This window comes from Mesocricetus auratus, unplaced genomic scaffold, assembly GCF_017639785.1.
Source record: "Mesocricetus auratus isolate SY011 unplaced genomic scaffold, BCM_Maur_2.0 Super-Scaffold_100691, whole genome shotgun sequence".
Lineage (NCBI taxonomy): Eukaryota > Metazoa > Chordata > Mammalia > Rodentia > Cricetidae > Mesocricetus > Mesocricetus auratus.
This window is the reverse complement of record NW_024429267.1, coordinates 46,636,651-46,648,110: the sequence shown is the minus strand read 5'-3', so window position 1 is coordinate 46,648,110 and position 11,460 is coordinate 46,636,651. Positions and strand designations below refer to the sequence as shown.

Here is an 11,460-nt window from a genome sequence, read left to right as displayed (position 1 = left end):
TGGGGGCGGGGCGGGGCGGCTCTCTTGATGGGCCAATCAGGGGCGGGATCGCGTGGGGTAGAGGGTCGTCATTGGACGTCTGCGGCCGGGCGCCGGGGCTCTGCTACCTGTAGCTAGGGGAACCGCAGCTTCGCAACGCGGCTTTCAGGCGGCTGGTTCTCGCGAGAGCGCAGTTCTCTTCTTGGCTGTGGCAGCTGTAGCAGCTTGAGGAGCGTCATGGAGGCTCTCGGGGACTTCGTCTGGCCGCGGGCGACCTCGGAGCTCATACTCCTCCCGGTCACGGGTCTGGAGTGCGTTGGGGACCGGCTGCTGGCGGGTGAGGCTTGGTCAGCTCTAGTCGTGCTAGCGGGCGGAGATCTAGCCGGTCCCCTGGGGCGGTCGCTTCGGGACAAAGGATGCCCCAGGGAAGAGGATGGGCTGTGGGCTGGGGGCTGGCCGTGAGATAAGGCCGGTTCCGAGGTGGCGGAAACACAGGACCAGCCCGAGGGGGGCGGGGCTCGAGAGACAGAAGTCTAATGTAGCCGCGGCCGCTCTTCATAAATTGCAGCCAGCGTGGAAAGGGTGGGGAGAGACGCGGGAAGGTGTGAGGGATGCAGTCGTTCCATATTGGGGGAAGGGCATGTGCACTCTCAAATGAACTCAGATGAGGTAAAGAACGGGTAGTGGGGAGGTAAAGAATGGACAGTCGCAGGGGGCGTGGCACGAGCTTGGCCTCTGGGGAGGTTGAGGCTCCGCCCCCAAAGATGAGGGATCTGAAGAGGGTTTGGTCGCCAAAAATTGCGTGTGAGACTTCTCTGAGTAGAGCAGTATGGGGAGGGCCGGGGCTGAGGTCCCTCCTGAAATGGTTGGGGCTCCAGGCCACTGGGTCGGTAATCACATGACCCGGTGTCTGCTTGTAAAGGCCTAATACGAAGCCACTAGCTATTGGCGATGGTGGTGGCCCGTTTTATGAGGCTCCCTGGCACTGACTACTCTGCCCTTGGTCAACCATCAGCAGCCCAGCGGTTGTGTGTGTGTCCATGTGTCGAGGGTATAATGGACAGTTGATAAGGGGGTGTGTGTGTGTGCAAATATTGGGTTGTTCCAGTGAGGTGGGGCCAGCAGACTCTTCGGAAGTGAAGTCATGTGGAGCCCTCGCGGTTTGGGCTGGGGATGTTTGTTGGGGTGAGGGACTGAAATGACTTGGGGAGGCTGGGTTAGTGGCAGATGGCTGCAGCATGGCCAGAAGGAAGCTGCCATCCATTTCTGGGAATGTCTGTTGGTCTGCGTCTGTGGGTTCTATCCACGTGTGGGGAGTAGGAGATTGCCCAGGAAGTGTGAGTTTGTGTGGAGGGACACACTGGACAAGCCTCTGAGCATAAGCTAGGTGTGGTAACACAGAAGATGCTGTCAGATTTTGGAGTTGCAGACAGTTGTGCTGGGAACTGAACTCAAGTCCTCCAGAAGAGCAGTGCTCTGAACTGCTGAGCCGTCTAGAGACCTGCTACCAGTGCCTCACCTCTACCTTCCAGGGTTCTTGTTGCTGTCTGGTGCTGTTGAGGCCTTCTAAGCCTCAGTCTCATACGAGGGCCCACAGCTGTCCCGTGGTGAGGTCAGAGCTCAAGCCTAGCCCCGGCCTGGGAGGTGTGGGTATGCTCCTGCTCCCACTCCTGCCGTTTCCTCTGGATGTGCACGGGGTTATCGACTTGCTGGTTAGAGACTTAAAGTGTGGAAAGGTTGACATAGCCCTTTCCCTGAGGGAGAGTCAGGAAGGATGCATGTAGAGACAGGCGAAGCTGAGAATTTGGGGAATAGAGCAGAGGAGGCTTTCCCATCTGAAGCGTAAGAATGATGCGCGCCTGGGAGAATCCCCAGTGAGTATACATAAAGGTTGACTGGTGGCCAGGCACAATGGCACCCTGCTGGGATCCCGGCCAAGGCAAGGAGATTTAGAATTCAGAGTCAACCTGGGCTGTGTGGGAGAACCTCACCACAAAAACAAAGGACTGAGAAGCACACATGTGTGAGATGGAAGTCTAGTTGAAGCTGAGGCAAGGACTTCCTAGGCTTAGTAGGATTTTGTGTCCTGATACATTAGGTTATATGTTTTTTTTTTTTTGTTTTTGTTTTTGTTTTTTTGGTTTTTCAAGACAGGGTTTCTCTATGGCTTTGGAGGCTGTCCTGGAACTCGCTCTGTAGACCAGGCTGGCCTCGAACTCACAGAGATCCGCCTGCCTCTGCCTCCCGAGTGCTGGGGATAAAGGCGTGCACCACCAATGCCCGGCCATTAGGTTATATGTTAAGAAGTGTTGTGCTCCCTTCTTGTCACGGACCACAGCGTTAGGGGGAGTGGTTCTGACATGGCTTTCTACCTCTGTCTAGGTGAGGGGCCGGACTTACTGGTGTACAACTTGGACTTTGGTGGGCATCTCCGGATGGTGAAGCGAGTACAGAACCTGCTGGGCCACTTTCTTATCCATGGTTTCCGAGTGCGACCAGAGCCCAAAGGAGACCTTGACTCTGAGGCCATGGTAGCTGTGTTTGGGAGTAAGGGACTCAGAATTGTCAAAATTAGCTGGGGTCAAAGCCATCTTCGAGAGCTCTGGCGCTCTGGCCTGTGGAACATGTCCGACTGGATCTGGGATGTACGCTGGCTTGAAGGCAATGTAGCCTTGGCCTTGGGCCACAACTCAGTGGTGCTGTATGACCCTGTGATAGGGTGCATGCTGCAGGACGTGCCCTGCACAGACAGGTGCACCCTGTCCTCAGCCTGCCTGATTGGAGACACTTGGAAGGAACTGACCATAGTGGCAGGTGCGGTTTCCAATCAGCTCCTGGTCTGGTATCCAGCAACTGCTTTAACAGACAACAAACCTGTGGCACCTGACCGGCGGGTTAGTGGACACGTGGGTGTCATCTTCAGCATGTCATACCTGGAAAGCAAGGGCCTGCTGGCAACTGCTTCAGAAGATCGAAGTGTCCGTATCTGGAAGGTGGGCGACCTCCGGGTGCCTGGGGGTCGGGTACAGAATATTGGTCACTGCTTTGGACACAGTGCCCGTGTGTGGCAGGTGAAACTCTTAGAGAATTATCTCATTAGTGCAGGAGAGGACTGTGTCTGCTTGGTGTGGAGCCATGAAGGTGAGATCCTCCAAGCCTTTCGGGGTCACCAGGGTCGAGGTATCCGGGCCATCGCTGCTCATGAGAGACAAGCCTGGGTGATCACTGGGGGTGATGACTCAGGCATTCGGCTCTGGCACCTGGTAGGTCGTGGGTACCAAGGCTTGGGCGTCTCAGCTCTGTGCTTCAAGTCTCCTAGCCGGCCAGGTGCCCTCAAGGCTGTGACTCTGGCTGGATCTTGGAGAGTACTGGCAGTGACTGATGCAGGGGCCCTGTACCTCTATGACATGGAGGTCAAATGCTGGGAGCAGCTGCTGGAGGACAATCGCTTTCAGTCTTACTCTCTGCTGGAAGCAGCTCCTGGCCCTGAAGGCTTTGGACTCTGTGCCTTGGCCAATGGAGAGGGTCTTGTCAAGGTTGTCCCCATCAACACTCCTACTGCTGCTGTGGACCAGAACCTGTTCAGCGGGAAGGTGCACAGCCTGAGCTGGGCCCTCCGAGGCTATGAGGAGCTTCTGCTGTTGGCATCAGGCCCTGGTGGAGTAGTAGCCTGCTTGGAGATCTCAGCTGCACCCACTGGCAAGGCCATCTTTGTCAAGGAACGTTGCAGGTACCTGCTTCCCCCAAGCAAGCAGAGATGGCACACATGTAGTGCCTTCCTGCCCCCAGGTGACTTCCTGGTCTGTGGAGACCGCCGTGGCTCTGTGCTGCTCTTCCCTGCCCGACCAAGTCTGTTCAAAAGTCCTGGGGTTGGAAGCAAGGCCATTACTGAAGCTGAGGCACCTGCGGCTGGTGGTGGCAGCGGTGCGTCTGAGAATGTTGCAACAGGGTTAGGCCCAGTGTCTGCCCTTCATTCTCTGCATGGGAAACAGGGTGTAACATCAGTTACCTGTCACGGTGGTTATGTATACAGCACAGGGCGTGATGGCTCCTACTACCAGCTCTTTGTACATGGTGGCCAGCTCCAGCCGGTCCTAAGGCAGAAGTCCTGTCGAGGCATGAACTGGATAGCTGGGCTTCGCATGGTGCCTGATGGAAGCATGGTCATCTTGGGTTTCCATGCCAATGAGTTTATAGTGTGGAGCCCCCGGTCCCATGAGAAACTGCATATCGTCAACTGTGGTGGAGGACACCGCTCCTGGGCCTTTTCTGACACCGAGGCAGCCATGGCCTTTGCCTACCTTAAGGATGGTGATGTCATGCTCTATCGGGCTCTAGGTGGCTGCACTCGGCCAAACGTGATTCTCCGAGAGGGTCTGCATGGCCGTGAAATCACATGTGTAAAGCGTGTAGGCACTGTAACCCTGGGCCCTGAATTTGAGGTACCCAGCTTGGAACTTCCTGACTACCTGGAGCCTGGCAGTGAGGGGCCTGGTCTGATTGACATCGTGCTTACATGCAGCGAGGACACCACAGTTTGTGTCCTCGCACTTCCCACAACCACGGGCTCAGCCCACGCGCTCACAGCTGTCTGTAACCATATCTCTTCAGTGCGAGCTCTGGCGGTGTGGGGCATTGGTTCCCCGGGTGGCCCACAGGACCCTCGACCAGGCCTCACTGCTCAGGTAGTATCTGCAGGGGGCCGAGCCGAGATGCACTGCTTCAGCCTCATGGTCACGCCGGACGCCAGTGCCCCTAGCCGCCTCGCCTGCCACGTCATGCACCTTTCATCCCACCGCCTAGATGAGTACTGGGGCCGGCAGCGCAACCGGCATCGGATGGTCAAGGTGGACCCCGAGACCAGGTAACGCGCTCTCCGTCGTGGGCATGGAGTGGGGTCGTTGTAGGGAAGCTACAGGCAGGTGTCTCCCGGCCTGGGGCTCCACCTGACAGCTGCGTCTCCTTGCAGGTACATGTCTCTCGCTATTTGTGAGTTTGACTCCGACAAGCCTGGCTATGGCCCCCTTGTGGCTGCGGCCTGTAGTGATGGAGCGGTGAGGTGAGCACTTGGGGCCAGTGGATGAGGAGACAGGGTGTGAGCTCTGCAGGATGGGTTCTGAGATGACCCCCCTCCCCCGCCCCCAGGCTTTTTCTCTTGCAGGACTCTGGGCGAATTCTGCACCTGCTTGCTGAGACTTTCCACCATAAGCGGTGTGTTCTCAAAGTCCACTCCTTCACACACGAGGCCCCCAACCAGCGGCGGTGAGACAGTCCTCTGTGATTGGTTAAGGGCTCCTGTTGTTTTCCCACCCTTTCACTGACCCGGCTGCCCTCTCTGGCACAGGAGGCTGATCCTGTGCAGTGCAGCTACGGACGGCACCCTGGCCTTCTGGGATCTCACCACTGCAATGGACCGCGGCTCCACTACCCTGGGGTCTCCAGCACACCCTGGGCTTCCCTACCGTAAGTACTGGGTCAGCCGCCACTACCCGTCACACAAGATGGACTAGGCAGGACCTAATATCCACTCTCTCCCTCCAGAGCTGGGCTCTCCCTGCTTGACCGTCCAGGCCCACAGCTGTGGTGTCAACAGCCTGCACACCCTGCCTACACCCGAGGGCCACCATCTTGTGGCCAGTGGCAGTGAGGATGGGTCCCTCCACGTCTTCATCCTTGCCGTGAAGATGCCGGAGGCGCAGGAGGCCGATGGAGAGGCTGAGCAGCTGGTGCCCCAGCTGTGTGTCCTAGAGGAATACTCTGTCCCCTGTGCACACGCTGCCCATGTGACAGGCCTCAAGATCTTAAGTCCTAGCCTCATGGTCTCAGCCTCCATAGACCAACGGCTGACCTTTTGGCGGCTGGGGCGCGGTGAGCCTACCTTCATGAACAGCACTGTGTACCATGTGCCAGATGTTGCTGACATGGACTGCTGGCCTGTGAGCCCTGAGTTTGGGCACCGCTGTGCTCTTGGGGGCCAAGGACTTGAGGTTTACAACTGGTATGACTGAGTTGTCAGTGGTTGGAGAACTGAACATGGGCTGCCTGTGGACGGTGGAGCAGGTATCTGCTGTCTGTGCCTATGCTCAGTGTGCTTGGAGGAATGGGGCAGAGCCATATTGACTTGGAACACATCAGTAGGGTGCCGCATAGGCGGACCAAGAATATGCCTCACTCCTCAGTGGGATACAACTATTTATTTTGGCTTTAAGTGGCCAACATCTGTGAGGTGTTTTTTTTCCAGTTGATTTTGTAACCATTCCCAGCTATTGAGCCCTTAGATGTGGCTCAGTGGAGGGAGGCCCAGCATAGCCAAGCCTGTGTGGAACACCTCACGTACCGCCCTCAGAAGCTGTAGGCGGGCAAACATCTGACCAAAGAGGTGTGGCCGAGGTTCCTGAAAGAAAAGGAACCAGGCTCATCCTCTTGTTTCCCTGTCTTTATCCTGTGTCCCCAAGTCCCCCAGACACCCTTTTGCTGTGTGCTCACCCCTAGAATGTGTACTCGGTTATAGTATGAGCTGAAATCCATGCTGAGCTGCACCAGGAACTTGCACACCTAGAGACAGAGGTTGAATCACTGAGCTGTTGTCTCCGTTCTTGTGTCACAATCCAGAATAAAGACTAGTGTGTAGTGTCTGCGTGTCCGTGTCTCACCATTTCCGTGCGGACAGTGATGTGGAGCCCTGGGGTGCTGGCCAGGCTCACAGTCTGGCTCAGCAGGTCCGGGAAGGGAAGGACACTGTTGAAAAGCAGCAGCCACTCTCCCTGTGGGAGACAAGGGTGCCGGGAGGACCAGTCCAAGCCTTGTGCTTGTGGCTGTTTCTCAGGAGGAACACTCACCTCATCGTGGAGCAGTGAGAAGTCCAGGCTGCTCACAAGTGGAAAAGCAGGGTACAGGCCTTGTTGCATCCCATGTTTGTAACCCTCGAAGAGTGTGGCAAGGCGGGCACAGTTATACATGACAAAAGTGCCACTCTTTGTACCCTTTGTGGAGATGGCGCTGTCCGCCAGGAGGAGCTAGGGAAGGGAGTCCAGCTTTAGAGGGCGTGGGCGCTACGCCCTCCTCCTCAGTCTTGGTGCTGGGAAACACCCTGGCTTACCCGGCTCTGCGGAGCTGTGCTCAGCATCTCAAATTTGATGGTGGCCACAGAGAGGACATCAAAGTTCTCGGTCCACGCTGGGTCTGGGGGTAAGAGATACAGGTCGGTCAGTGTCTGCAGACAGGGAACAAGGAGTACAAGTACAAATGGCCTGCTCGTACTTGAGGGCACAGGCAGGGTCTCCCAGGTATACCTTGTGCCAGGTCCCCTCCATGTTTCAGTGCTGAGGCCTTACACACCTGAGTGTATCTGAGCCTAGGAGAGACAGCCAGTGAGCAAGGCCTCAGCGGAAGCCCTGCCCACATCTCAGCTGCCCTTGGCCTCGGTTGCTCTGCCGCCAACTCACTCACTCGTAGTATTCCGGGGCAGTCAACAGGGTGCCAGGTACGCCAGCTACTTTCACTGGGCCGCAGACCAGGTGCTTCTGTGAAAGGGCAAGGGCTCAGCCCAGTTGGCACTACCCTCCAGCCGCCAAGGATCCCACCTCGGTTACTCCTCTAGCTTGGTTCTCTCAATCTGTACCACGAGTCTTAGTGCCTCCCCAAGCCTAGGCCCTCCAGACAGTCCGCCGTCACAGGACCTCTGCAGCAGTCCAGCAGGCCCTTTGGGTTTTCAAGGGCCTCCCAAAAACCTTCAAGGCAGTTTATCTTTGATACCAACCTGCTTGGGAGGAGCCTGGTCATCCAGCTTTTGCCAAAGCAGATCCAATTTTTGTTGCTGGAATGCCTCCTCACAGCTCACCACGTGTACAACTACGCAGCCATCTACACCAGAGTCTGGATCCCCATCCTGAGGAGAGACAGGACAGTTACTACAGAGATGCAGAAAACCAGTGTGGGCAGAGGTCAAGACTAGGGCCACTAACCAGGCCTGGGGAGCCGCCCTCTGGCCAATGGCGCACAGCCTCCTGCAGCTCAGACAGCACAGAGAGCAGATCCTCAGTCACTACAGAAAACAGAGAGGTGCTAGGAACTCGGCAGTGCAGAGCGACCCCCCACCCATTTTGGCCTCTGTCCTACCCAAACAGTTGTCTATGCTGGGGTCATAGCCAGCTGCATGTCTCTGTTCTACCAGTTCCTTCAGACACAGTCGGCCTAGGACGCCAGGGGGCAGTGTCTCCTCCTTGGAAGCAGAATTAAGTTCTGCAAGCACACAGGTCCTCAGGGTTTCAGCCGAGGTGCTCTTCGAGGTAGTGGGCCAGTCCACCCGAAGTTTCTGAAGGAAAGTTGCCATGTGCGGGTCCCGCACCGAGGGCACTGAGCACACACATACCCTACAAAGCAAGGGTGGGTGTCTCAGCCTGCGAACCAGGCCCAGATCGCCATGACTTACCACCTTCTCCGTTGTCTCATCGCAAACTGCAACACGCGCTTACCCATGAGCTCGTAGCGTCCGCGTTAGGTGATCGGCCACGAGCACAGCACGCAGCTGGCTCAGGCGGAGTGTGCTCGGGTTGCAGCGCAGTGCGGGGCAATGCAGAACAACTCGCGGGCCTGGCGAGGCAGGCTTGGCGGGAGTAGCATAGGAGGCCAGGGCACCGAGTACACGTTCGAAGACAGCGGGGCGCTGGAGTTGGAGCGATAAACCCGCGGGGGTTGGCGCGCAGCGCAGTACAGGGGCCACCCCCGGACCCTGCAGGCAGGTGACCGCACTGAACACACATTCTGGCACCTGCGGGCAGATGGGCGTGTAAGTGGACCGTAGTGGGCCTGACACGGGCTGGAGATCCCCGTCCAGCAGGCACCCACCTGCCCGTCCCTGAAGCGCGCCTGTAGGGCGCTTCGCGGCGCCAAGAAGTCACGGACACGCAGGTGCCGTGCGTTCGTCTCCTTGAACCACACCGGGCTACCAGGACCCACCGCGGCGTTAAGGGCCTCCAGCGTCTCCCCCACGCCAAGGCGCCCTGTCGCCATGACGACCGGAAGAGTGAGCGGAACAGGAAGTAAATTAACCGTAGAGCTTCCGGGAGGTCCGCCTGGCTGGGGCGGGGATCCGGCTGTGGACCCTCCTGAGTGGACCACAGCGATCTTACCTCAGCCCCCTGCTTCCCTCGTTCCCTCCCGGCAGTCTTTCCTGCATTCGTGAGCCCTAGACCCAAAATCTCGGGGTCCTTTCTGCGCCTAAGGTTTTTTTCATCGTCACCCTGAATTATTAATTTGGCATTGGGTCTTTGTCACCAGGCTAGACACTTTGTCACCAAACTTTGTCATCAAAGTTTCACATCTTTGTGCTTATGTGATGTTTCAATTTTTTGCCCCATTTAAACAAGATTAAAATGTCAAATTGGTAATGGAATAAAGTTGTATCATTAAAGACACTTGATTTATTTAGTTTTTCGAGACAGGGTTTCTCTGTGTTACAGCCTTGGTTGTCCCGGAACTAGCTTTGTAGGCCAAACTGGGTTAGAGCTCAGAGATCGGCCGCCTCTGCCTCTGAGTGCTGGGATTAAAGTCGTGCACCACCACGCCCATCTTCCATTAAAGACACTTTAGTGCCTACTTAAAAAAACAAAAGAAAAACTAAAACCCTTGAGTTCCTTCCTATCACTTGCACACTTTCCTTGATTGCACTATGGGATGTCTTTATTCCCAATAAAAGTCCAATCTGATACAATTGCACCTCTTGATACCTGAGTCATCAAAATTTCCAGTCTTTAATGTTTTCCCTGGTGTCACCGGCACCTTTGATTGTTCTTTAGATAACTGGCCAGTTTGAGACAATTACATGTGACCATGAAAAGACCCAACTACTCAGAGATCTCATGTGGAGCACGCTGCTGGAAACCCTTCCTCTGTCCAAACGCTTTCATTTCAATGTAACGGAAGTCTCCATTGCCCACAGTAATGAATGAATCCAGCTAGTGAACTTTGCTCCGGAGAAGAGTGAAATCTAGGAATAAGGAAAGTTTGGCAAGGCTCCTCTCTCTGGGCCAGGGCTCTGAGGCCCTGCTTGGGAGGTGCACAAAGAGCATTGGGCGGACACGACATTCCCGATGGCTTCTTGGGTGCCCACTCAACGGGAGTGATCGTGTCATTCCAAAGCACTTTCCATGCTGTGGGCACGGCTGCCAGCCGGGCTGAGGCCCTCCGGCAAGTTGGTGATCTAAGTTACTTTCTCCCTCCATGAAGACGGTTGGGGTGGTTTTTCCCCAGGAAGTGAAGCGCTATCTTTAGCGAGCTGCGGGCTGGGCGGCCCTGTGGGACTCACCGCCATTGCGGCCCTACAGAGAGGACCCAGGACCTCCCTCGTCAGTGTTCTCCGGGGATTCCAGAGAGGGCCATCAGCCTGAGCTCTTTTCGTCGTGTCTGCCGGCCACCATCAGCCTGAGGGTGCACCTGAGAGATGGGAGATTAGAATGCCCAGCAGTGGTTCTGAGGGTAGAGACCACCGCATCTGGGCCAGGGCGCTGCTCAGGCAGGAGAGCAGGGAACGAAATCCAAGCGCAGCTGGAATGCTCTGGAGACAACAGCTGCTTTTGGGATTCCGTTGCCCGCTCTCCAGCCGTTGGAGAAGGGCTCCTGCCCCTGGTCACTCGCTCTGGGGCCAAACCGGAACCCGCCCATCCCTTTCCAGTAGGCAGACAAGTAGGTGGTGTAATCCAGTCTAGTGAGAATGAGGCGCTCACCTGGGCCCCAGAACAATAGGAGAAGGTGGGGGCTTCCCCCGGGACCAGGTCCCGATCCGGATTAGATCAGAAGGGCAGGATTAGCCCTGCGAGCCCCAAGCAGCAGGAGCCACTGGCACGGTGACGGGCGGGCTTCGGAATCTGCCAAGAGGGAAGCGATCCCGTGGGACCCGAGAGGAAGTAAACCCACGCGTCCACTTCTGGGACACCCCAAGGCTCGGGGCTCTTTGTCCGGTGACGCTGCCAGCTCACGAAGTGCCAGGGGCCAAACCGGCCCACATAGCAGGGGCAGGACAGCCTCCCCCAGAACCCACTGCAACCGGCCCTGCAAGAACCCCATAGCCAAAGCCCCGACGGTGTCGAGCATCCCACCCGTCTAGTCCAGCGGACAGAGGACGCGACAAAGTTCCCCTGAGGCCGGGGCAGAACCGGTGCGCAGAGATGTCCAAGCCGCTCGCCGTCAGCGACCCTTGCACCAGTAGGCCCTAGACTCGGCTCAAGACAGGGGGAGGGGAGACTCTCGGTACGCGCAGGAAGAGCGCGCCAGGACAGGGTGATGCTCCGGCGCTGTCTACTTCACGTCGGGTCCGGTTCGGCCCAGTCAGTCCCACCCGAACACACACTCCAGCACCGCCACGGCGTGCCCTTCCGCTGGCTCTAGCTGTCCGCAGACTTGGAGCCATTTTAAGGAGAAACCATCTGGCCACACCCCCTCGCGCTCCCGGGAAGCCAATCCACGCCCGGCCACGCCTCTCAT

The 11,460-nt window shown here is 57.0% G+C and overlaps 2 protein-coding genes across 6 annotated transcripts; one reads left to right on the top strand and one right to left on the bottom strand.

The window, feature by feature from the left end:
• The first annotated feature begins 95 nt into the window (after nt 1–95).
• Nucleotides 96–6,612, top strand: Wdr6 (WD repeat domain 6). Its single transcript, XM_005074950.4, has 6 exons — nt 96–316; nt 2,362–4,843; nt 4,949–5,038; nt 5,125–5,241; nt 5,324–5,442; nt 5,521–6,612. The coding sequence occupies exons 1-6, from the start codon at nt 217–219 to the stop codon at nt 5,985–5,987; spliced, it is 3,375 nt and encodes a 1,124-aa protein (XP_005075007.1). The 5' UTR covers nt 96–216; the 3' UTR covers nt 5,988–6,612.
• Nucleotides 6,159–11,352, bottom strand: Dalrd3 (DALR anticodon binding domain containing 3). Of its 5 annotated transcripts, XM_040740311.1 has the most exons (13): nt 11,076–11,352; nt 10,704–10,844; nt 10,286–10,413; nt 8,454–8,749; nt 8,098–8,351; nt 7,944–8,023; nt 7,739–7,867; nt 7,429–7,502; nt 7,272–7,333; nt 7,079–7,161; nt 6,819–6,995; nt 6,633–6,743; nt 6,159–6,534 (listed from the first exon to the last, which is right to left on the bottom strand). In XM_040740311.1, the coding sequence occupies exons 3-13, from the start codon at nt 10,289–10,291 to the stop codon at nt 6,322–6,324; spliced, it is 1,485 nt and encodes a 494-aa protein (XP_040596245.1). In that variant the 5' UTR covers nt 10,292–10,413; nt 10,704–10,844; nt 11,076–11,352; the 3' UTR covers nt 6,159–6,321. The 5 variants fall into 5 exon arrangements, with proteins under 5 accessions (XP_040596245.1, XP_040596243.1, XP_040596242.1 ...); XM_040740309.1 differs by having other exon boundaries at nt 10,704–11,352; XM_040740308.1 differs by lacking the exons at nt 10,286–10,413; nt 10,704–10,844; nt 11,076–11,352 and adding an exon at nt 8,827–9,023 and having other exon boundaries at nt 6,159–6,373; nt 6,466–6,534.
• Nucleotides 11,353–11,460: the final 108 nt, after the last annotated feature.